This window comes from Coregonus lavaretus (assembly GCF_964263955.1).
Source record: "Coregonus lavaretus genome assembly, chromosome: 10".
NCBI classification, from domain to species: domain Eukaryota; kingdom Metazoa; phylum Chordata; class Actinopteri; order Salmoniformes; family Salmonidae; genus Coregonus; species Coregonus lavaretus.
Window position 1 is genome coordinate 47,398,555 of NC_139997.1, and position 27,024 is coordinate 47,425,578.

Here is a 27,024-nt window from a genome sequence, read left to right on the forward strand (position 1 = left end):
CACACTGGCACACACGCTCTCACACATTCACACATTCACACATTCACACATTGGGCTCAGATGAATGCTGCACTTTCCCTCGTGAAAGAGATGCTGAATCAACAACAAAAAGGCAACCTCATCACTAAACACCCCTCTCTGCTGTCATAGAAACAAACAGCTGTATCCAATGTCTGGGTTAGTAGCAAGATGGTGGTTAAATCAAACCAAAATAAATACTGCTAAATACTGCTATATAAACTCTGATTATATAATTGAAAAGACCAGAAATCTGTATGCTCTGTATACTCTCTCGCCCAAGCAGAGAGAAACAGTGAAACACACACAGTTGCCACTGGGCTGACAAACAGATGCAGCTGGAGCAGGGAGAAGGCTGCACTAGCCCAGCCCTGTCACCCATGTGCAGGACAGACCGAGGGAGGGATGGAGGGAGAGAAGGATGGAGGGATGGAGGAGAGGAGGAGAGGAGGAGAGGAAGGACGTTCTGGGTGCAGCAGGAAAAGAGAGGCTACCCCGCATACTGAGATAACAGCCTCCAGTAAAACGATACATTTACATTTTAGTCATTTAGCAGATGCACTTATCCAGAGCGACCTACAGTTAGTGAGTGCATAATTTTTATTTTCATACTGCATGTAATGAAATCATACAACATTACATTTGAATATAAACCCACTCATCTAAAAGGACACTAAAATCGAATCATCCCCCTATAGTGCTCTGTGAAAACATACCTTACACTGTAGAGTGATGTAAGCTCCTACTCATGTTCAGCGAATTGCAAATGCAAAACAGAAAGCTAGACATAGTGAAAGAATATGTTTGCCATTGATTTGAATATTACAGTAATAGGAGGCTTAAAGGTCCAATGCAGCCATTTTTCTCTCAATATCAAATAACTTCTGCGCAACAATTAAGCACCTTACTGTGATTGTTTTTAATTAATATGGTCAAAGAAATAACCAATAATAGCTTCTTAGCAAAGAGCAATTTCTCAAGGAAGAATTTTGCTGGGGGGGGGGGGGGAGTGACAACTAGTCGTTATTGGCAGGAAGGTTTGGAGCTCTCTTTCTTATTGGTCTATTAACTAATTTACCGCCTGGTGATGTCACCAGGCAGGCCAAAACTCCATCCCACCAAAACAGGCTGAATATTTCTGGTGGTCTTTTCGAACAGCTCTTACACTAAAAGGGCATTATCATCATTTTCACAATTTCACAGTATTATTCCAACCTCATAGTCTGGAAGTATATATAAAACACAGGCAAATCTAATTGTTGACTGTACTGGGCCTTTAAGAACGACAGCCTCTACATATAAAGATGATAATACACGAGAACAAGGGGCAAAGCTAGTAATAAACAACATGCCTATGACCTACCCATAAGAGCATGTCCATGCATCTGGGATCCCACACAGAAATACTGTACGTACAGTATGTTATGTACATTGTACAGTACAGTAGAGTAATCATGCGCTCAAATAGACACACATTCTGTCATGCTCAGCATTACATTCCTCCACATCCACTCATTCCCACATTCTCTCTATCACACAGAGACACATTCAATGTCTCCTGTTCATACCGTTGACCCCTACTGAACCCTCCTAACCCTCCTTCCCCCACCCACCTCTGTGAAAGTCTGATGAGACCGAGGCTAATTAATTAGTAGAATTAACATGGAGGACTTCACAGCACAGCTAGTTTAATGAGCAGAGCAGTTAACATCTAAGGACAGCTAAAATACACAATTATAAGCTGTGACCAAGGAGATTAAAGTGAATTGGTAGATCTTGTTGTTGACTCAGCAGCAGCATAGTCCAATGAAATTAAGCCGTATCTCGAAATACCAACAAAGGTCAACAATGAGCTATAACACAGGATAATGTTCTGTATTTAGTCATTGGTGTATGGAGGGACCATGCTCTTAAAAATAACAAAGTGTAATATATCTAGGACTTGAAAGAAGGAGCTTTTCCCAGAGTGGAGCCAGTAAGCTTGAGAGCCTCTCCCCTCCGACTACTAATGATACCGCACCTGATTATCTGTCTTCGAGTTACTACCGACACAGTTACCTGCCAATCAGAATAATCCACAAAAAAACTGGAAAAGGAACTTCAGGAAAGCAGACAGCCCAACAAAGTGCCCAGGGGATGTTAAAGTTCTACTGTACAGATGAATGATTTTAATTTGAGCCAGTTTGCTACAGCAGGAAAATAATCCTGCAGCAACATAAAATGTTAAGTGTTATGTGGATTATAATGAATGGACATTTTTGCAGGGATTGATACATTTTTCATAAGGGAAAATCAAATAAAAAAATTCAAACATCAGAATCCTTTTTAAACCTCAAATATACTAGAAGTTTTTAATTTCCTGCAACAGGGTGATCAAATTAAGATCCTATACCTGTATAATAGCTAATACATGAGATATAGGTCTCCTTGAATTGTGATAAATAATGGATGTAAACCAGGGCCCCCCAGAGACCTGAACTACCCAGAGTGTTGTAATTTATATTGATCCTTCCTGTCAAGTGTCACCACAGGAAACCCTTCATCATAAGCAACCCAGGGAGGAAATGAAACACATCAGCGCCACGGCAATCTGAACCTGGCAATCAGCAAGGCACTGATGACCCTGATCGATGGGGCATATCAATTAGGAGGAGGGTGTGTGTGTATGTGTATGTGTATGTGTATGTGTGTATGTGTGTGTGTGTGTGTGTGTGTGTGTGTGTGTGTGTGTGTGTGTGTGTGTGTGTGTGTGTGTGTGTGTGCCTCTGATATCACTTTACCACCATTGGTCACCAAAACATGATGTAAGATGGTGTGCTACTCTGACACCAGAATCTGCTTCACTTCACACACTCAACAAACCACAAACCCTCCTTTTCACAGCAGCCTTCCTCATTACCATTTTACCCCAGGCTACAGAAACAGAGAGGAGAGGGGGAGAGAGAGAGAGAGAGAGAGAGAGAGAGAGAGAGAGAGAGAGAGAGAGAGAGAGAGAGAGAGAGAGAGAGAGAGAGAGAGAGAGAGAGAGAGAGAGAGAGAGAGAGAGAGAGAGAGAGAGAGAGAGAGAGAGAGAGAGAGAGGCAGGAAAACCAAGATTAATATTTGATCAATAGCTTTTAAAGCGATCCCATCGCTAGACTTCAGACAGTTGACGTGTCAATCATGATTCCTACAAGCTTGGTGAAGATCAAAAGAGCTCATTCACACTCGTGATTAGACACACTAGGGTGTTAGTGAGCACCATCTCATAATCAGGGGAGATCCAGAGGGGAACACAAGAGAAGAAGAAGAAGAAGAAGAAGAAGAAGAAGAAGAAGAAGAAGAAGAAGAAGAAGAAGAAGAAGAAGAAGAAGAAAAGGACAAAAGTCTGAAGAACAGTATAATTTTTATATACAAAAATTGATGGGTAAAATGAAGGGGGGGGGGAAACAGTGGAAAAACTAGACAGTCATCGGTGAGACCAGGAGCTGTTTGTTATGTGATGTTCTAACCTTAATAAGAGATGAATGGTCAATAATAGTGCATTGGTTGGGACTCCCAGACACATGCATTTACAAAACACATGTTCTGTGATGCCACACAGTGCTGTGATAAAAGGAATGAGAGAAAAGACTGCTGCCAACTGCAGAACCATAGAAACGGAAAGATTGTAGCAGGGATAGTCCACTGTTAAAAAAGGCTGTTCATTCCACTTTCCTTTGTATTATGAGCACATGACCCCTGTGTAACTGGTTGATGATGTTCTCAGTACTTCTCACTGCAGTCCTGCAATTCTAGAATACTGCCTCAATCTCTCTGTGGCTATGGCAACCATCACTGGCAGTCAGAGAAATATCACAGCATCAGAATGCTGGTCCAAAACACAATCTCAGTGGAATTACAGTAACTCAATACTGAAGGCTTGATTTGTTTAGGATATCCAATACATACTTCTCTGAAATCTTTAGTTGAGCACAGCAAGCCTACTATCAAAGAGTGGGCATATAGGTTATACCCACTCAAATACTCTTGTGGATTTTTTATATATTCTACTCACAGATAGGTCCACTAGGGGGTGCCATTTCATCGTACTATCCTGTACAAACGCTGAATTGAGCTGGGTTCCTGCACCTTGTGTCAAAGGGAGACCCAGGTGGAGCCAAGCTCCAGTACCTTACAGGTACAAAGACAAACGTAGGATAAAAAGTAAGATAAACCAGAGTTAGGGTTAGGGTTGGAGTTGTGTTTGAGGCTAGCGTTAGGGTTGAACTGGGATGTGGATATAAAGCTAGGGTTAGGGTTCTGGTTGAGGCAAGAGTTAGGGTTGAACTGGGATGTGGATATGAAGCTAGGGTTAGGGTTGGGGTTGAACTGGGATGTGGACATGAAGCCGGTGGCAAGAACAACAACTAATACAGAAAAAGGAACAAAACAGTAACTTTTTTATTTGTCAAAACAATTACGAAATATTAGTAAAGCATGATTTCTACAGATGCAAAATAATAGAATGTCTCATCATCATCACATAACATTATTTTTCAAAAGTATTATCAAAACACATATATCAAAACACATATACCAAAACACATATATCAACAATCAAAGATAAGTCTTCTGTACATTTCCTCAGTTCTAGTTGAGCTTATTGGTTCCTTTGACTACATGAGGAGGCACAACTGTCTGCCAATTGGCCACTGTCCCGAGAATCAGATATCTGCATATGGCGTTGGTTAACACTCACTCTTTATTCAAAACACACCATTGTCTACCAAGAGGACCAAGTGCAAATATCTGTAGAAATTATTCCCAGAACTGCACATAGATGTCCTCTCGACTCCCACACCCTCCCACACAGACACACTTACTACACCTTGCTGGGAAGTTGTGGATATACAGGCTAACACTGCAGAGTGGTGTGGCTGGCTGGCTGGCTGCATACACCCTCAGGAAGACTCAATGTTTCCTATTTGGAGACAGCCAGGGGTGCTGAGTTCTTGCCCTCCATGGCGTAGATGAGTGAGGGGCGTTTTGGGGGGACGTATGGGGCAGAGGAAGAGGAGGGGGTTTGGGGCAGGGTGGAGGAGGAGGGTGGGGGCAGGGCCTGCCTGTCTGGAGGGAGATAAGATGGGGAGGGGGAACGACCCTTACTCTGTAGGCTACTGCTGCTCTGCAGGGGGGAGCTGGAAGTCCTGGGGGCTCGGGTCAGAGAGGACGATGAGGCGCTGGAGAGGGGCGACCTCGTACCCCCGTACCCCAAAATACCAGTGCTCATCATGAACTCCCTGGAGCCGTATGCGGGCGGGGTGGGGGCGCGGGACCCTGGGGGGCGCATGCTGTCTGCAGGGAGGCTGCGTCTGCTGGGGATTTCGTAGACCCCCATGTCTGGGCAGCCATACAGGGCCTGGGACCTGGCCTGCATCCGCAGCATCCTGTCCTTCGCCTCCATCTCCCGCCGCTCCTGGATGGAGGCCATGATGGACTTGGAGAGGTTATCATAGTGGACCGGAGAGGCCTCCCGATGGATCAAGGTCTGTGGGGAGAGGTCCCGGGAGATGAGGGCCTGAGGGGTGAGGTCCCGTAGAGAGGGGTCCCTGGGTAAGTTGTCCCTGGGCTGGGGAGATTGTCTGCTGACCCCCAGGAACACGGGGCTGTAGACGTGTGGAGTGGGCCGCTGCAGCACACTGCCATCAGAGTGGGGGTGGTAGTGAAGTGGGGGTCCCCCTCGCTGGGGCAGGTAGTTGGGGTCACCTGGGTTCACCAGGTTGTCGTAGGAGAGGCTGCTGCGGCTGGACAGGGGGTTGTGAGGGGGGAACATGCCCGGAGACGCCTGGTGGGAGATCAGACCCTCTGAGTGCAAGGCCGGCAGCTTGTTGCCGTGGCGATAGGCGTGTTTGAGGGTGAGGGAGCGGGAGTTGAGGGTGAGAAAGTTGAGCTGGTGCAGACTGGACATGGGACCCGACTGGAAGGCTAGCTGCTGGTCCACTCTGGCCAGGATGGGTTCTGATGACAAGTCATGACCTCTACTGCTGCCCCCCTGCTGCTCTGGTGCCACAGCCACCTAGACACAACCACAACCACAACATATAACAGACTGTCAGAGAGCTCTCAAAACACAACACAGCCACAACAGTCTGCCAGGGCTCAACAGAACACAGAATCATGTGGCCAGTCTGTTAGAGAGCTCTCAAACCACAAAACACAACCATGATCTGTGGAAACAGCTCCAAACACAGCGCAAGAAATGCACATCTGAATGATGTCATTATTGTGAATGATATGACTGACCTGTTGGATAGGTGAGGGGGGTGTTGCCTTGGAGGGGGACTGCAGTGCTGGTCTGAGTTGCTGCAGGATCTGCCCAGGGGGAGGAATCAGTGGTTTGGGATGAAGACCACTCTCTGGAACTGAAACACAGCGGAAGGAGGATTCATATTAATAGAAATGTGAAATAAATGACCATAATGTTTAGTGTGACTGAACTAGTCCAGAGAGAGACAGTAATGTATGTGGAATTAACATCTAACACAAGCCTTTCATGGTTCATGGAATAATGTCGCCACCAGGATGCAGTGATGAGAGCAGTGGATGACCGTTTGTGGGGTTTCTGGACTGTTTCAAGTGTGGTTTGAGAGCTCTCTAACAGACTGGCCACACGGGGCGGCAGGTAGCTTAGTGGGTGAGAGCGTTGTGCCAGTAACCGAAAGGTCGCTGGTTCTAATCCCCGAGCCGACTAGGTGAAAAATCTGTCGATGTGCCCTTGAGCAAGGCACTTAACCCTAATTGCTCCTGTAAGTCGCTCTGGATAAGAGCGTCTGCTAAATGACTAAAATGTAAAAATGTAAGTTTCTTCATGATAGTTTCCTCATGTCATCTATAATACGAGGTGCATAAATACAGATACTGTATACTTGGTTGTCAGATTAGTAATGTGACCCTACCCTCTAGGGCTGCTAGGTGGCTCTTCAGCACTTTGGGGTCTGGTTTGGGGTGCAGCGGTGGTGGGGTGTTCAGACGTTTAATATCTGGCTCATCCATACCATCAGTGGACGGGCGCTGAGTGCAGAAGAGAAGGAAATACAGTTCATTATATCTGATCTGCTGATGAAGTTTAATAATGATGTTGTATGTGTCTCTGAATAGGGGATCTTCCCTTCTGAGGGTATTTGGGGTAGACAGACTTACTTTATTTTGGAGATCATGATGCTGGACGCTGTTATCCCTGACCTTAATAATTGGTATCTGTCTGTCAGTCTCTGGTCTCAGGAAAGGAGGCATGATGCGAACTGTTGATTTCTTAATGGGCCTCGCTGTATACCTGGTATGGTCCAAGCAAACAGATGAGTTAATGAGCTCCAATTTAAGAGCAGTTTACATTATATTTGTCACACCCTGGCTCTGGGACTCATTATGTTGAGCCAGGGTGTGTTCATTTCTATGTGTGTATTTCTATGTTGGTGTTCATTCTAGGTTGTTGTATTCTATGTTTGCCTGAGTGACTCCCAATCAGAGGCAACGAGTGTCAGCTGTTGGCTGGTTGTCTCTGATTGGGAGCCATATTTAAACTGTATGTTTTCCCTTTGTGGTTGTGGGTTTTTGCTCCGTGTTCGGTCATTGATACCGTGGACGTCACGAGTCGTTTCTTGTTTTGTTTCGTGCTTTAACTAATTAAAGTCATGTTTGTTCATCACGCTGCGCCTTGGTCTACTCCTTACCTCGACCTTGACAGAAAAACCCACCATGCAACGACCAAGCAGCGTGTCCAGGGGCAGCCCTTGGGGTGGACATGGGAGGAAGCGCCGGGAAAGGCCCTGGCGAAAGAGGAGCAGCGTGTCCAGGAGCAGGCAGCCTGGACATGGGAGGAGATATTGGACGGTAAAGGGTCCTGGACTTGGGGGGAAATCCTGGCCGGGATGGATCGCCGGCCATGGAGTGAGACAGTGGAGAGGCGACGGAGAGAGGAGCAACGGCGTGATCAGGGTCGTCGTCGGACGGTCGTGAGGCAACCCCAGAAAATTTTTAGGGGGGGGCACACGGCATGGACGACGGGGCTGACGGAGGAGAAAAGGGGGCGGATCCAGAAGGCCACCAGGCCAGGGGTTCACCGCCCTGTACGTCCTGTGCGGATGCCTCACACAGAGTGTGTGAGGGTAGGCATTCAGCCAGGACGGGTGGTGGCCGCTCTTCACTCCAGGCCTCCTATCCGTCTCCACAGCCCGGTTCGGCCTGTCCCTGCTCCACGCACCAAGCCTACGGTGTGCGTCGCCAGCCCAGTCCGGCCTGTCCCTGCTCCACGCACCAAGCCTACGGTGTGCGTCGACAGCCCAGCCCGGCCTGTTCCTGCTCCACGCACCAAGCCTACGGTGTGCGTCGCCAGCCCAGTCCGGCCTGTCCCTGCTCCACGCACCAAGCCTACGGTGTGCGTCGCCAGCCCAGTCCGGCCTGTCCCTGCTCCACGCACCAAGCCTACGGTGTGCGTCGACAGCCCAGCCCGGCCTGTCCCTGCTCCACGCACCAAGCCTACGGTGTGCGTCGACAGCCCAGCCCGGCCTGTCCCTGCTCCACGCACTAAACCTACGGTGCGCGTCGCCAGCCCGGTCCGGCCTGTTCCTGCCACCCGCACCAAGTCTACGGTGCGCGTCACCAGCCCGACCCGGCCTGTCCTTGCTCCACGCACCAAGCCTACGGTGTGCGTCGACAGCCCAGCCCGGCCTGTCCCTGCTCCACGCACTAAACCTACGGTGCGCGTCGCCAGCCCGGTCCGGCCTGTTCCTGCCACCCGCACCAAGTCTACGGTGCGCGTCGCCAGCCCGACCCGGCCTGTTCCTGCCACCCGCACCAAGTCTACGGTGCGCGTCGCCAGCCCGACCCGGCCTGTTCCTGCCACTCGCACCAAACCTACGGTGCGCGTCGCCAGCCCGGTCCGGCCTGTTCCTGCCACTCGCACTAAGCCAGGGGTGCGAGAAGTCAGCCTGGTAAGGCCCGTCCCTCTTCCACGCACCAAGCCAGGGGTGCAAGTAGTCAGCCTGGTAAGGCCCGTTCCTTCTCCACGCACCAAGCCAGGGGTGCGAGTCGTCAGCCTGGTAAGGCCCGTTCCTCCTCCACGCATCAAGCCAGGGGTGCGCGTCGTCAGCCTGGTAAGGCCCGTTCCTCCTCCACGCACCAAGCCAGGGGTGCGAGTCGACAGCCTGGTAAGGATCGCTCCTGTTAAGTCCAGTCCTGCTCCAGCCGGCGGGGCCAGACTGGACCAGGGGTACTATGGGGGGTGTATTGGAGGGTGGTGGTCAAGGCCGGAGCCAGAACCGCCGCCGAGGAGGTATGCCCGCCCAGCCCTCCCTTGGTTTGTTTAGTTGAGGCGCGGTCGCAGTCCGCGCCTTTAGGGGGGGGTACTGTCACACCCTGGCTCTGGGACTCATTATGTTGAGCCAGGGTGTGTTCATTTCTATGTGTGTATTTCTATGTTGGTGTTCATTCTAGGTTGTTGTATTCTATGTTTGCCTGAGTGACTCCCAATCAGAGGCAACGAGTGTCAGCTGTTGGCTGGTTGTCTCTGATTGGGAGCCATATTTAAACTGTATGTTTTCCCTTTGTGGTTGTGGGTTTTTGCTCCGTGTTCGGTCATTGATACCGTGGACGTCACGAGTCGTTTCTTGTTTTGTTTCGTGCTTTAACTAATTAAAATCATGTTTGTTCATCACGCTGCGCCTTGGTCTACTCCTTACCTCGACCTTGACAATATTGTACTGTACATGATGTTTACATAAAACGTCAAATGTTTCTTACTTTGGAGAGATGGGACTGCATATGAGATACTTCAAGTTGCCACAGCAACCTCGAGTGAAAGGGTTGACCCCTCCTTGAAACTTCCCAGTAACCTGTGAAAAAGTAAGCAACAATTTCATCATTAAAGTGAGGACTCAACCTAGCATCACCCCATTATGTAGTGCAGAAACCTTTTATCCAGTCATTTAAAAACATGAGTTACATGGAGTGAAGTACAGCCCTGGGTTTGTCTGACCTGTTCATTGGTGGTTCTGCCCCTAGACACCAGATAGAGGTGGAACCCTGTGAGGCCCAGGACAGGAATGAAGAACAGGCCTGATACACTCATCACCACCAGGCTGGACGCTGCAGTCAAGGAGACTCAACAGCTCTCTTTAGGAAGCTTTAGAAATGAATAACCATGATCATACTGCACATACTGTATGAACACACACACACACAGTACACAGAGTGTGTGTAAGGAAGGATACGTGACAGTACAGTGCAGCTTCCACAGGTCCTCCTGATGGTGTAGGATGTAGAGCAGGCCACCGGAGAACACGCCCACCATGTGCATCATGAGTGACAGCAGAAACAGGAAGAAGTAGCGGTAGTTCCGCCTCCCGATACAGTTGTTCACCCAGGGACAGTGGTGGTCAAAGTCCTGCATGCGGTTATGACACAATGGGATACAACATTAGATAAAACATTCAATCACTCTGAGAATTATGACAACATATTGTAGCAGCCTACTTTACATGACTCTGTCCAACATTGTGCATACATACTACAAACAGTATTCTGGAGTGGTCTAGCTAGCCACATACACATGGTATTGATAATGCCTGGACAATGAAAAAACGTTATAATCAGAAGTCAACTATCATACAAATGTTAATATGCACTGAGCTGGCTTAATATACCTCAGTTTGCACACACATATTGTCCCAAACCTTTTAAAATGTCTCTCTCTGCTCCAGGGACAATAAAGGATTGGGGGAAAGGGATTAACCTGATTAATGTGATCTCTCTCTCTCCCCCTCTATCCCTTCATCATTCTCTCTCCCCTACCCAACATTACCCTACAGCCACACACACACTATTGACCCTACTCAGACCCACCATCCTCCTCAACCACTACAACCCCCCCCCCAACCACTACAACACACCATCCCTCCCCTCCCTTCCCCCTCAACCACTACAACACACCCTCCCTCCCCTTCCTCCCCCTCTCTACCATCCCTCCCCCTCTCCACCAGCCCTTGGTTGTTCTGTCTCACTCCTCCTTTCCTCCCTCTCTCCCTTTATCGCTTTCTATCCCTCCCTCCCTCTCCCCCTCCTCCCTCCCTCTCACCTCTACACAGTGGTCACAGACACTGCAGTGGGAGCATCGTGGAGGTCTGTAGAAGTGACAGGAGGCACACCACTTCATCCTGACCTGGACACCCTTCACGTCCACGTTCTTGTAGAGAGGAGCGCGGAGGTCATCGTCCTTGTCCTCGTCCTCATTAGCTGAAACACAAACACACAGCTCAACATGAACTATGGGCCAATGGCACAACACTGGGCGTGGGGTATGTCAATGTATCTCTTCAAATTCCTTCTCAGACAGAATGTTATCATTACTAACATAAATCTGGCATAGTTTATCAATCTATTCAAGAATAAATCCAATGCACTAGCTAGTATGTTATAACTAGTAGACAATAATTCAATACAGTTGAACAATTACATGCCCACCAACTGTAAATTATAGTAGTGAATAGACTAGTGTATTGTATAGTAGTTATTCACCCATTGGGAGAACGCCTGCATCCATAAAGGTTGCCATGGTGAAGTTGGCCAAGACAAGGAAGAACAGGATGGCACTGCATGGTGGTATGTAGATTGACACAGTCACTGCCAGCCACGGGCACCTTGGACAGAGACAAGATACAGTACAGTGGACTCACAATACACACACATTACACTCACAGTATACACACAGCACACACCCAGTAATATACCTAGGTTGGATGTGTTCAAAGGGGCATAAATCTATAGCCCTCGGGCTCAGTGTAGGAATCAATCAACAGTCATTATCATAAATATTTGGTTGTCTCAGCAGGAAAATGTATTTGAATACATTTGTATTGTTTTACTGTCCAAAACATACATTGAGGGAAAAAAGTATTTGATCCCCTGCTGATTTTGTACGTTTGCCCACTTACAAAGACATGATCAGTCTATAATTTTAATGGTAGGTTTATTTGAACAGTGAGAGACAGAATAACAACAAAAAATCCAGAAAAACGCATGTCAAAAATGTTATAAATTGATTTGCATTTTAATGAGGGAAATAAGTATTTGACCCCTCTGCAAAACATGACTTAATACTTGGTGGCAAAACCCTTGTTGGCAATCACAGAGGTCAGACGTTTCTTGTAGTTGGCCACCAGGTTTGCACACATCTCAGGAGGGATTTTGTCCCACTCCTCTTTGCAGATCTTCTCCAAGTCATTAGGTTTCGAGGCTGACGTTTGGCAACTCGAATCTTCAGCTCCCTCCACAGATTTTCTATGGGATTAAGGTCTGGAGACTGGCTAGGCCACTCCAGGTCCTTAATGTGCTTCTTCTTGAACCACTCCTTTGTTGCCTTGGCCGTGTGTTGTCATGCTGGAATACCCATCCACGACCCATTTTCAATGCCCTGGCTGAGGGAAGGAGGTTCTCACCCAAGATTTGACGGTACATGGCCCAGTCCATCGTCCCTTCGATGCGGTGAAGTTGTCCTGTCCCCTTAGCAGAAAAACACCCACAAAGCATAATGTTTCCACCTCCATGTTTGACGGTGGGGATGGTGTTCTTGGGGTCATAGGCAGCATTCCTCCTCCTCCAAACACGGCGAGTTAAAATTATAGACTGATAATTTCTTTGACAGTGGGCAAACGTACAAAATCAGCAGGGGATCAAATACTTTTTTCCCTCACTGTACACTAGTTGCCAAACTTGCCGATGCCAAATTCAGTCTGACGGCATTTGCACTGCCATAAAGCAAATATGGTTAAAACTAGAGAATTAGATTTGCTGAGAGGATTCCATGATTATATATCTACAGTGTGAGATTAAATAGAGGCTCTGTACATTAATCAGGGTTCCTGAAGGAGACACAGATGAAAGACACAGTGGATTACAGTATAATGATTACATTTCAGCATGAGTAACCTATGCAATATCTGGATTTTAAGACTGAATGTATTGTACAGTTGAATTTAGTCCAAAGCCATGCTGCTGTGAAGATGTTATCTTCACTTGAAAAGCTTTGGGCCTCTTACATTATCACAACTGGCATCCTATCATCTCCTTCACCTCCCTGACCAAGGCCCTTCTTCCCCGATTGCTCAGTTTGGCCGGGCGGCCAGCTCTAGGAAGAGTCTTGGTGGTTCCAAACTTCTTCCATTTAAGAACGATGGAGGCCACTGTGTTCTTCGACCTCATGGCTTGGTTTTTGCTCTGATATGCACTGTTAACTGTGGGACCTTATTTTGACAGGTGTGTGCCTTTCCAAATCATGTCCAATCAATTGCATTTAACACAGGTGGACTCCAATCAAGTTGTAGAAACATCTCAAGGATGATCAATGGAAGCAGGATGCACCTGAGCTCAATTTCGAGTCTCATAGCAAAGGCTCTGAATACGTATGTCAATAAATAAAAAACTGGTTTTCGCTTTGACATTATGGGGTATTGTGTGTAGAATGATGAGGGGAAAAAATAATTGTATCAATTTTAGAATAAGGCTGTAACGTAACAAAATGTGGAAAAAGTTAAGGGGTCTGAATACTTTCTGAATGCACTGTATGTGTGAACTGAACTCCAATGGAATGTCTTTAGACTGACCGTGACTGTGAGGACTGTGAAATGGACTAAATTCTGACAAAATTTTGAGTCCCTTCCCCAGCCCAGCCCAACCCAGTGCAAGCCCCCAACGCCAACAGAACAGCCGCAGTAAGGATGTGAGTGTGGGGGAAGGGTAGTTACCCCAGAAGGAATGCCTGGTAATGCAATGCCAACTGCAATCCCAATAATCCCAGGATTAGGGACTCTGGATTACATACAACTCTTCCAGCCCACGATGGTGGCATCCTCGCATCAGACGCCAAACACACAGAACCTGCTGTCAGCGGTCAGCAGCACATATCACACCACACAGCCCAAAAGACCCCATTCCATGCCTATAGGATGAAGTAAACCATACATACTCCATTACCTATACAGCTACAACAGACAAGACTGCCTTTAAAGACAAACAGCCTTCAAAGGCAAGTACAGTACAGTTCTGTACTGGAGAAAACAGCTGTATCTGAAGATCTGTCAGAATAGTGCTCCTCTATAAGGCCCAATGCAGCCGTTTTTATCTCAATATCAAATTATTTCTGGGTAACAACTAAGTACCTTACTGTGATAGTTTTCAATTAAAATGGTCAAAAAGAGAAAAAAAGTAGCTTTTTAGCAAAGAGCAATTTCTCAAGCAATAATTTTGCTAGGACTGTCTAGGAGTGGTCTGAGTGGGGAAAACTGAGAGAGGTTTGGAACTCTCTTCCTTATTGGTCTATAAACTAATTTACTGTATGGTGATGTCACCATGGAAGGCCAAAACTCCCTACCACCAAAAAAGGCTGAAATTTCAGGCAGTCTTTTTAAACAGCTCTTACACTAAAAGGGCATTATCATCATTTTCACAATTTCACAGTATTATTCCAACCTCATAGTGTGGAAATATATGGCTTTTTCTTTGCAACTCTGCCTAGGATTTGACTTGGAGTCGCCTCTTCACTGTTGACGTTGAGACTGGTGTTTTGCGGGTACTATTTAAGTTGAGGACCTGTGAGGCATCTGTTTCTCAAACTAGACACTAATGTATTTGTCCTCTTGCTCAGTTGTGCACCGGGGCCTCCCACTCCTCTTTCTATTCTGGTTAGAGACAGTTTGCGCTGTTCTGTGAAGGGAGTAGTACACAGCGTTGTACGAGATCTTCAGTTTCTTTGCAATTTCTCGCATGGAATAGCTTTAATTTCTCAGAACAAGAATAGACTGACGAGTTTCAGAAGAAAGTTATTTGTTTCTGGCCATTTTGAGCCTGTAATCGAACCCACAATTGCTGATGCTCCAGATACTCAACTTATCCCAAGAAGGCCAGTTTTATTACATTTACATCATTTAGCAGACGCTCTTATCCAGAGCGACTTACAAATTGGTGCATTCAACTTATGATAGCCAGTGGGACAACCCCCTTTTTTTCATTTTTCATTTTTTATGCTGGGTGGGGGAAGAAGGATTACTTTATACTATTCCAGGTATTCCTTAAAGAGGTAGGGTTTCAAGTGTCTCCGGAAGGTGGTCAGTGACTCTGCTGTTCTGGCATCGTGGGGGAGCTTGTTCCACCATTGGGGTGCCAGAGCAGCGAATAGCTTTGACTGGGCTGAGTGGGAACTGGGCTTCCGTAGAGGTAGGGGAGCTAGCAGGCCAGAGGTGGATGAACGTAGTGCCCTCGTTTGGGTGTAGGGTCTGATCAGAGCCTGAAGGTAAGGAGGTGCCGTTCCCCTCACAGCTCCATAGGCAAGCACCATGGTCTTGTAGTAGATGCGAGCCTCAACTGGAAGCCAGTGGAGTGTGCGGAGGAGCGGGGTGACATGAGAGAACTTGGGAAGGTTGAACACCAGACGGGCTGCAGCGTTCTGGATAAGTTGCTTCTTTAATCAGCACAACAGTTTTCAGCTGTGCTAACATAATTGCAAAAGGTTTTTCTACTGATCAATTAGCCTTTTAAAATGATAAACTTGGATTAGCAAACACACCGTGCCATTGGAACACAGGACTAATGGTTGCTGATAATGGGCCTCTGTGCGCCTATGTAGATATTCCATAAAAAATCAGCCGTTTCCAGCTACAATAGCCATTTACAACATTAACAATGTCTACACTGTATTTCTGATCAATTTGATGTTATTTTAATGGACAAAAACATTGCTTTTCTTTTGAAAACAAGGACATTTCTAAGTGACCCCAAACTGAACGATAGTGTATATAGATATTTTTGACCGCACTGGGCCTTTAATTGAAACAGATTAACACCTAATTGTACTACTGAGTAATCCATATGAATGAGGGGAACAGAACAGTAGGTTCCCAAAGCTGGAGGAGGGGATTTATATCTATGTCCTCTCTGAAGCAACGTTTCACAAAATGTGGTCATGTTTGAGATGTACTTAAATTGTCTGAGCTAGATTACAAATAACTGAGCTAGATTACATGGATATGTGCATTATACTGTACCCTTGTACTACACAGAGTCCATATTGTACTTGTCCCAGTATATATACTGTATACTGTACTTGCAAGTGTAGCCACCCTACAGTATAAATAGGAAATGTGGATTAAATTGGCAGATTCAGGGGTAGCTTCCAGCTGGGCAGCACTAAATAGTAGGGATCAAGCCCAGTCAGTCTGGAGTGGTGTTCATGTGCCTGCATACCACTTTCACCATCTTCCTATACCAGCAAGACCAATGGGTAGTGTGGAAAACGAGGAGCCAAAAAGGCAATTAGGAATAAGTATACTGGCACTGTTCATCTATTTTTAATGAATGATTTAGCTGGTCAAATCCCCTTCCCCTTTCACCCATCTGTCAAATAATGGATCCATCACAAAACAATACAACATGAGCACAGTATGGAAGATAATGATATTGCGTTCCAAATAAGTAGAAATCTGTCAAACTCATTTGGGATGAGTGCGAAGGGTCGGCCCGCGACCGATTGTTTCCTTATCAAGGGATTATTCCTATGGAAGCCTTTGCATGAGTGGCCCTGCTGGCTGGCCCATCATTGGTTTGTGACCATCTGGAGCACAGCACATGGAGAGTTCTTCACGCTGCAGTGTGGCCAGGCCGGTAGACAAGCCCCTGCCCTGCGCCTAATGAAACAGACAGCAGAGCTGTATTAAATCATCCAGAAGGGTAAGCTGCTGCTGCTGCTGAGACTGCCTGAGTAGAGCCCAGCTGTGGGTCAAGCTAGTCAACACCACCACTATTGCATCGGTCAAGCGGCAAGCAGAGGAGAGCATTAGAGCAGCTCCTTGAACATCTCATGGATGGAAAATGTGAATGTTGTTAGACATGTTGAATAAAATATGATCATCAGACCTATGGAAGGTGTGGAATGTTGATTACACTTAATGAACACATAACACTATTATAAGACGGTTTGGAGAGACTACTTAATTGAACTATAAAAACTATGGCTTGAATATCAACTATGTATTTCTATTACATATAATAGTGTTGTATGTGTAGGGATCGATGTGTATGTGGGCGAAAAACTAAATGTTTGTTTGGGTGGGGAGAGATGGAGAGGAGTGTTATTCTATAAATATCTGACCCACTACGGGTGTGTATCACATCTGACCTCCTCCCCTCTGCACGTGGTCCCATAATTAACTCAGAATGAAAGTAAAAGGTCAAGAAGGATTCTCCGTACAGAACTTTACAACATCTCAGCTACATCAAATGTTGAGAATAACTGACAAATTGTTACGGGGAAACACCCTTGAAGTTACCCTTTGTAAGAATCTTTGCTTGTTTGTGGTTCTACCGTTAGTACCAAACACTATAAACGTTTAGTGATGCTTGAATGTCCAATGAATGTAGCTTTATAAAAAAACACCTGAGGACTCCCTCCACTGCACCAAAAATCAAACATACAAAATTACATTCTGTAGCCTTATACAAGGCCCTTTGGCCTTTGTATGTCTTTTGTGAATTGGATAAAAGCTGAAGACAAATGTCCATCTCGCATGGAGTAATTAAGCAATAAGGCCTGAGGGGGTGTGGTATATGGCCAATATACCACGGCTAAGGGCTGTTCTTACGCACGATACAACGCGGAGTGCCTGGATACAGCCCTTAGTCGTGGTATATTGGACATATACCACAAACCCCTGAGGTGCCTTATTGCTATTATAAACTGGTAATTTAGAGCAGTACAAATAAATTTTTTGTCATACCCTTGGTATATGGTCTGATATACCACGGCTGTCAGCCAATCAGCATTCAGGGCTCGAACCACCCAGTATATAATAAAGTATATATGATTTTATACATTTACCTCACAGGGTTCCACCTCTATCTGGTGTCTAGGGGCAGAACCACCAATGAACAGGTCAGACAAACCCAGGGCTGTACTTCACTCCATGTAACTCATGTTTTTAAATGACTGGATAAAAGGTTTCTGCACTACATAATGGGGTGATGCTAGGTTGAGTCCTCACTTTAATGATGAAATTGTTGCTTACCTTTTCACAGGTTACTGGGAAGTTTCAAGGAGGGGTCAACCCTTTCACTCGAGGTTGCTGTGGCAACTTGAAGTATCTCATATGCAGTCCCATCTCTCCAAAGTAAGAAACATTTGACGTTTTATGTAAACATCATGTACAGTACAATATAATGTAAACTGCTCTTAAATTGGAGCTCATTAACTCATCTGTTTGCTTGAACCATACCAGGTATACAGCGAGGCCCATTAAGAAATCAACAGTTCGCATCATGCCTCCTTTCCTGAGACCAGAGACTGACAGACCGATACCAATTATTAAGGTCAGGGATAACAGCGTCCAGCATCATGATCTCCAAAATAAAGTAAGTCTGTCTACCCCAAATACCCTCAGAAGGGAAGATCCCCTATTCAGAGACACATACAACATCATTATTAAACTTCATCAGCAGATCAGATATAATGAATTGTATTTCCTTATTTTCTGCACTCAGCGCCCGTCCACTGATGGTATGGATGAGCCAGATATTAAACGCCTGAACACCCCACCACCGCTGCACCCCAAACCAGACCCCAAAGTGCTGAAGAGCCACCTAGCAGCCCTAGAGGGTAGGGTCACATTACTAATCTGACAACCAAGTATACAGTATCTGTATTTATGCACCTCGTATTATAGATGACATGAGGAAACTATCATGAAGAAACTTACATTTTACATTTTTACATTTTAGTCATTTAGCAGACGCTCTTATCCAGAGCGACTTACAGGAGCAATTAGGGTTAAGTGCCTTGCTCAAGGGCACATCGACAGATTTCTCACCTAGTCGGCTCGGGGATTAGAACCAGCGACCTTTCGATTACTGGCACAACGTCTCTTAACCACTAGGCTACCTGCCGCCAGAGAACAATGCAACACAAACACACAGTAGCTCTGAAAGCAAAGATAACAAAAGCAGGAAGTTTCTGATTTAGTTCAGTAATGAGGCTGTTTATCAGGCGAAGGAGGACCAAAGGTTCCTACTTTCAGTGCTACCCTTGCTAACTTTTGCCAACTTCACAGGAGGATATTTGTCTTGATAACAAAAAGTGTCCTACATTTTGTACGGGCCAGTTTCTCAGTTTGTATTTGCCTCTGTGAGACATGTACTTTGATACCTCACAGTAACTGCTGCAGCTTGCTCTCGACACTAAAATACTGGGGATGCATTTGGGCACTTTCTTTTGACATGAACCTGTTCTAAGTAACAACCTGAGTAACCATGAGGTCTGACTGGCATTCCCTTCGGACTCCCTGCAGAAGCACATAGCACCAAGGCTGAACCAAGGTTGATTTTATGACGGGAGACAACCAAGGTCCCTTTCCCTCAGTGGTACTAAGGTGGGCTTGTTTTTGGTCGAGACACCGACAGGAGCTGGCATCTGTCCATCTCTGCTTTTAAAGGAACACAGACACTGTCCCTGCTGACAGAACATACAAACAGACGGACACAGATTGACCAGTCCTTCTCTAGGTAAAGGCCTGTCTAACAGTGATGTAGGCCTACATATGATGTAATGGAAAAAGATTGTCCCTCCAGATTCCATTTCTTCTGCTGCTGCCAAATAATTATATAATTCACAGCAAAGGGTGCTTCCCAAAGATCTATGGTCATGTCCAAGAAAATAAATGTGCTTCCTGCAAAGTTTTGATGAAAGAGCCTCCACTGCTTCCTGAGTGAAAGGGCAAACAAAGAGCATGTGTGATTGGGCCAGACCGCTCTGTTTCAACATGACCTTATCTATGAGGAATGGCTGTCCATGGAATAGACAATTCAGACATACAGTGCCTTCGGAAAGTATTCAGACCCCTTGACTTTTTCCAAATGTTGTTATGTTACAGCCTTCTTCTAAAATTGATTACATTGTTTTTTCCCCTCATCAATCTACACACAATACCCCATAATGACAAAGCAGAAACAGGTTTTTAGACATTTTCGCTAATTTATAAAAAATATAAAACGGAAATATACATTTACATAAGTATTCAGACAAGCTTGGCACACCTGTATTTGGGGTGTTTCTCCCATTCTTCTCGGCAGATCCTCTCAAGCTCTGTCAGGTTGGATGGGGAGCGTCGCTGCACAGCTATTTTCAGTTCTCTTCAGAGATGTTCGATCGGGTTCAAGTCCGGGCTCTGGCTGGGCCACTCAAGGACATTCAGAGACTTGTCCCAAAGCCATGCCTGCGTTGTCTTAGCTGTGTGCTTAGGGTCGTTGTCCTGTTGGAATGTTGAACCTTCGCCTCAGTCTGAGGTCCTGAGCGCTCTGGAGCAGGTTTTCATTAAGGATCTCTCTGTACTTTGCTCCGTTCATCTTTGCCTCAATACTGACTAGTCTCCCAGTCCCTGTCGCTGAAAAACCACCATGCTTCACCGTAGGGATGGTGCCAGGTTTCCTCCAGAAGTGACACTTGGCATTCAGGCCAAAGAGTTCAATCTTGGTTTCATCAGACCAGAGAATCTTGTTTCTCATGGTCGCTGAGTCCTTTAGGTGCCTTTTGGCAAACTCCAAGCGGGCTGTCATGTGCCTTTTACTGAGGAGTGGCTTCTGTCAGAGTGACCATCGGGTTCTTGGTCACCTCTGACCAAGGCCCTTCTCCCCCGATTGCTCAGTTTGGCCGGGCGGCCAGCTCTAGGAAGAGTCTAGGTGGTTCCAAACTTCTTCCATTTAATAATGATGGAGGCCACTTGGGGACGGTCAATGCTGCAGACATTTTTTGGTACCCTTCCCCAGATCTGTGCCTTGACACAATCCTGTCTCGGAAGTCTACGGACAATTCCTTCCACCTCATGGCTTGGTTTTTGCTCTGACATGCACTGTCAACTGTGGGACCTTATATAGACAAGTGTGTGCCTTTCCAAATCATGTCCAATCAATTGAATTTACCACAGGTGGACTCCAATGAAGTTATAGAAACATTCCAATTATGATCAATGGAAACTGGATACATCTGAGCTCAAGTTCGAGTCTCATAGCAAAGGGTCTGAATACTTATGTAAATAAGGTCTTTCTGTATTTCTAAAAACCTGTTTCCGCTTTGTCATTATGGGGTATTGTGTGTAGATTCCTAAGGATTTTTATTTATTTAATCAATTTTAGAATAATGCTGTAACGTAACAAAATGTGGAAAAAGTCAAGGGGTCTGAATACTTTCCAAAGGCACTGTAGACACTGTTTTATTATAGTGAAATCTCTCACTGGGAACGTTTTCAGAAAGTTCTCTTCTCTCTTGTTGGTGATCTTCAATCTTCAGAGAAATCTGCAATAGCAGCCACAGTGCAGTAGCCTAAGTGTTTGAGCGTTGGGCTGGCCAGTAACTGAAAGGTCACTGGTTCGAATCCCAAGCTGGCAAGGTGGGAAATACCTGCCGTTCTGCCCTTGAGCAAGGCAGTTAACCCCCAACGACTGCTCCCGGGCAACAATGACATTGATATCGATTAAGGCAGCCCCCCGCACTGCTTTTGATTTACATTTGGTTGAGTTGTCAACTAAAGTGATTTCAACATTAAATCAACCAAAAATTGCACCCTGTCATTGGATTTAAGTTAGAAGTTGGGTGAAGAAAATATTAAATTCCCTTACGTTGATTACTTTGAGCAAATCCAATCAGTTTTCCACGTTGATTCAACGTCATCACATATTTTTAAATGACATAGAAACAATGTTGATTCAACCAGTTTTGCCCAGAGGGATGTCACCCACATACAGCAGCAGAATCCATCATCTGATTGCAAATACCAACACAGTATTTACAATCCCAATAAAATAAAATAAACAGAATCAGTCAATAACAACAGCAGGCCCCCAAGATAATAAACAAGCCTATGTGTTTTTTACCTCTTGCAGCAGTATGTGAAGAGATAGGATTGGCATACTACAACTGAGCCACTGACACTGAAAAGTAGCAATCAAACGTCAACAGCAGCAGCTACAACAGTAGCCAAGAGTTGCAATAAAATGGGATGAGTTGACTTTCTTATCAGATGTTCCATTGTGATGTTTTTCCCTTAAAGAGTTCCAGAATTCCTCATTCCAAACAGCATGTACTGCAAATTGGGGGTATACAGTAGACATGGTCATGTCAATTCTTATATTCAGTTCTTATATGCACCGTTGACACTTTCAGAGAAAACATAACTTTCTTGATCTTTCTCTGTGTGACAGTTCAATGCATAATCACATACTGTATAATCACTGAGGAGATACCCTTTTAAAAAAGTTAAGTTAATCAGATGTACATGTAGTCTAATGAGTACACTAGGGCACTGGGTCATGAAGTTGACAGGCTAAAAGCAGGTGGGGGCTGCTTGGAGGAGTTACAGACCCTTTGACAGCTCAGCTCAAAGCCTTGAATACCACATCGATGGGGCTGTAGTGGAGCGGGTCAAGAGCTTGAAGTTCTTCTGTGTCCATATCACTAAGGAATTAATATGGTCCACACCCACACAGTTGTGAAGAGGGTATGACAGCACCTCTTCCCCCTCAGGAGGCTGAAATGATTTGTCATGGGCCCTCAGATCCTCAAAAGGTTCTACAGCTGCACCATTGAGAGCATCTTGACTGGCTGCATCACCGCTTGGTACGGCAACTGCAAGGCACCCGACTGAAAGTCGCTACAGAGGTAGGTGAGTACGGCCCAATACATCACTGGGGCCGAGTTCCTTGCCATCCATGCCATCCAGGACCTCTATACCAGGCGGTGTCAGAGGAAGGCCCAAATAATTGTCAAAGACTCCAGCCACCCAAGCCATAGATTGTTCTCTCTGCTACCACACGGCAAGCGGTACCAGTGCACCAAGTCTGGAACCAACAGGACCCTGAACAGCTTCTACCCAAGCCATAAGACTGCTAAACAAGACTGCTAAATAGCAAAAATGTAAACGTAAATACAAATCAAATGGCTACCCGGACTACCTGCATCAACCCTTTTTTGCACTAACTCTCTTGCACTGACTCTATGCACACACACTGGACTCTACCCACACACTCACACATACAGTACTTACACTGACACCCCAACACACACACACACTGCATACGCCCACACACACATTACATGCACACACATGCATACTAATGCCAAACACTCACTCACTCACACACACACACAAGCACACACACACTTTCACACTCACCATTTATGCTGCTGCTATCTATTATCTATCCTGTTGCCTAGTCACTTTACCCATACCTATCCGTACATACACTCTTAGAAAAAAAGGAGCTCTCTAGAACCTAAAAGGGTTCTTTGGCTGTCCCCATAGGATAACCCTTTGAATAACCCTTTTTGGTTCCAGGTAGAACCCTTTGGGTTCCAGGTAGAACCCTTTTCACAGAGGGATCCACATGGAACCCAAAAGGGTTCTACATGGAACCAAAAAGGGTTGTACTTGGAACCAAAAAGCATTCTCCTATGGGGACAAGCGAAGAACCCTTTTGAAACCTTTTTTTCTAAGAGTGTAGCTACCTCAATTACCTTGTACCCCTACACATCACCTCGGTACTGGTACTCCCTGTATTTAACCATGTTATTTTTACTCGTTATTGTTATTCGTTTTTCACTGTGTATTTATTCCTCTTGTCACTATTTCTATTTTGTATTTTATCTTTTATCTTTATCTTCAACTCTGCATTGTTGGAAAAGGAACCGTAATAAGCATTTCACTGTTAGTCTACACCTGTTGTTTACGAAGCATGTGACAAATAAGATATGATTTGATTTGACCAGAAGACAACGGTCTCTACTCCTCTTGCGAGATTCCAAGATTCTGGACCCTTAGTTTCACCACCAGTTCCACGGATGGGGGAATCAAATGGCATTGATCAGAAAATCGGGATCCTAATCCGGAACTTCACATATGCTAGAGCACTGGTATTCAAAGTTGGGGTTAATTATATTTTTTTGGGGGGAACCAAACATTAACAAATGTTATTGAGAAAGAGCAGTTGAAAAATACATTTTTATTGAGTTAATGTATTTATTGGTTCTCTTAATTTTGATAAGAGAGATGAAAATCTAAATGTACTGATTTTAAGCTTGTGTCATTAGATTTGTGGTGAAGTAGGTTCCCCAGAAATGATTGTGAAAAAAATGGTGTCCCCGCTGAAAAAGTTTGAATACCACTGTGCTAGAGGATCCAATTGAAACGTTGCTTGGAAAACAACAGAGGCGGAAATGGGGACATATCTGGCTACAAGGGTCAGGGGTCAGTGGACTTAGTCTGCTAAATTATGTAAATGTAAATGTTAACAGCTGTTATGGTAGTAGGTCTACTCACCCAGGCTCTACTAGCAATCTAGGGGATAATGTTGGCGGTGATCCTCACACTACTAAAAGGTAGTTTTGAGAATACAAGGGATTCATTCGGGAACCTGTTCTGCTCTAAACTGACCAGGTCTGACTTCTAGGAAATATACCTGACTCTAAGCTCTCAGCATCATCGCCCTCTGGAAGAAGATAAAGGGATTTAGGAATTAATTGTGACATCACTTGGGGCATGCTGGTGTAGGCTACAGCTCTGAGAGGTGTGTTTGGGGTCATGATATTTTGAGTCAGAAATTATATAATAATAATATAATGATGTTTCTGGATCAGGACCCAGTTATTATATCAACCACTGAACCATATCATCATCTGAACATTTGAGTTTAGCCTAAGTAAAAAATGGCCTGAGACATAGGCCTAACGGTTTAATAGCCTCTTAACACAGTCCCCATACCAAGTTCAAATAGCCTACAGTAGCTCAGATTAAGAGGATCAACATGATATTAGGCAATGAAATGTAACTATCAGTGGGGTAAAATACTTAAGTAAAAATACTTTAAAGTACTACTTATGTAGGTTTTTTTGGGTCCTTGTACTTTACAATTTATATTTTGGACAACTTATACACTATATAAACAAAAGTATGTGGACACCCCTTCAAATGAGTGGATTCGGCTGTTTCAGCCACACCCGTTGCTGACAGGTGTATAAAATCAAGCACACAGCCATGCAATCTCCATAGACAAACATTGGCAGTAGAATGGCCTTACTGAAGAGCTCAGTGACTTTCAACGTAGCACCGTCATAAGATGCCACCTTTCCAACAAGTCAGTTCGTCAAATTTCTGCCCTGCTAGAGCTGCCCCGGTCAACTGTAAGTGCTGTTATTGTGAAGTGAAAACATCTAGGAGCAACAACGGCTCAGCCGTGAAATGGTAGGCTACACAAGCTCACAGAACGGGACCGCAGAACGCTGAAGCGCTTAAAAATCGCCTGTCCTCGGTTGCAACACTCACTACCGAGTTCCAAACTGCCTCTGGAAGCAACGTCAGCACAATAACTGTTCGTCAGGAGCTTCATGAAATGGGTTTCCATGGCTGAGCAGCCGCACACAAGCTTAGATCACCATGGGCAATGACAAGCGTCGGCTGAAGTGGTGTAAAGCTTGCCGCCATTGGACTCTGGAACAGTGGAAACGCGTTCTCTGGAGTGATGAATCACGCTTCACCATTTGGCAGTCCGACGGATGAATCTGGGTTTAGTGGATGCCAGAACGCTGCCCCTTAGTTCCAGTGAAGGGAAATCTTAACGATACAGCATATAATACAGCATACAATGGCATTCTAGACGATTCTGTGCTTCCAACTTTGTGGCAACAGTTTGGGGAAGGCCCTTTCCTGTTTCAGCATGACAATGCCCCCGTCCACAAAGCGAAGTCCATACAGAAATGGTTTATCGACATCGGTGTGGAAGAACTTGACTGGCCGGCACAGAGCCCTGACCTCAACCCCATCGAACATCTTTGGGATGAATTGGAACGCCGACTGCGAGCCAGGCCTAATCGCCCAACATTAGTGCACGACCTCACTAATGCTCTTGTGGCTGCAGCAATGTTCCCACATCTAGTGGAAAGCCTTCCCAGAAGAGTGGAGGCTGTTATAGCAGCAAAGGGGGGACCAACTCCATATTAATACCCATGATTTTGGAATGAGATGTTCGACGAGCAGGTGTCCACATACTTTTGGTCATGTAGCGTACTTTTACTTCACTACATTCCTAAAAAAAATTATGTACTTTTTACTCCATACATTTTCCCTGAAACCCAAAAGTACTCGTTACATTTTTTATGTTAGCAGTACAAGAAAATGGCCAATTCACACACTTATCAAGAGTCATTTTCTATTAAGGTATCTTTACCTTTATCTGATAATTGGGTACTTTTTCACTACTGGTAACTACTAATGGACAGCTTTGGGTAGAGTATTGCTGAACTGTTTTATGAATAATATTGCATATCGATATGCAAATAAAATTACACCAGAAACATGTTTTTAGTCTTTTCACAAAATTGCTTTTCCTCACTGCAAAAAAATTGTCATATTTAACTTCTGTCAGATTGAACGCTACAAAAACACTGGGGAATGTTCTAAATTCCGAATGTGAACGCGCTTTAAAATGTTTATACTAGTTTACATAGTGCGTGAGCAACAGAACCTATTTTATCACAATATTTCACTGGAGACAGCTACAGTTTGGAGCAAACGTGCATGCCCGTTGCATTATCCATTGAATTATCTTCAAATCTCCAGACCACTTCAAGTATGGTATAGTATACTGTACTTTCGAAAGGGTAGGCCTACTTTAGTGTCTGTTTGGTAGAGCATGGCGCTTGCAACGCCAGGGTTGTGGGTTCGATTCCCACGGGGGACCAGTATGAAAAAATGTATGCACTCACTAACTGTAAGTCGCTCTGGATAAGAGCGTCTGCTTAATGACTAAAATGTAAAATGTAATCAAACTACTTTTCCTGAAGGAGGCATAGTGGTCAACTTACGTAAAGACGAAGAATAAAGTGGTGGACCCGACGAGGAGGACGGCAGCCGTGGACACCGGAATAAACGCGCTGGCTTTAATTATCTCATCGCTGCTGGTGGGCAT

General features: G+C 45.3%; 2 protein-coding genes across 2 annotated transcripts; one reads left to right on the plus strand and one right to left on the minus strand.

The window, feature by feature from the left end:
• Positions 1 to 4,960: 4,960 nt before the first annotated feature.
• On the minus strand, positions 4,961 to 27,024 carry LOC311135567 (palmitoyltransferase ZDHHC8B-like; the record flags this gene model as incomplete). The annotated part of the gene is made up of 10 exons (XM_084169578.1): positions 4,961 to 6,049; positions 6,283 to 6,401; positions 6,936 to 7,050; positions 7,180 to 7,312; positions 9,778 to 9,869; positions 10,013 to 10,115; positions 10,248 to 10,420; positions 11,111 to 11,268; positions 11,551 to 11,672; positions 26,921 to 27,024. The coding sequence occupies 10 exons, from the start codon at positions 27,022 to 27,024 to the stop codon at positions 4,961 to 4,963; spliced, it is 2,208 nt and encodes a 735-aa protein (XP_084025704.1).
• LOC311135781 (palmitoyltransferase ZDHHC8B-like) lies at positions 17,882 to 21,387 on the plus strand (the record flags this gene model as incomplete). Its single annotated transcript, XM_084169824.1, has 5 exons — positions 17,882 to 17,953; positions 18,097 to 18,188; positions 18,297 to 18,387; positions 18,559 to 18,673; positions 21,356 to 21,387. 5 exons carry the CDS (start codon positions 17,882 to 17,884, stop codon positions 21,385 to 21,387), a joined length of 402 nt encoding a protein of 133 aa, XP_084025950.1.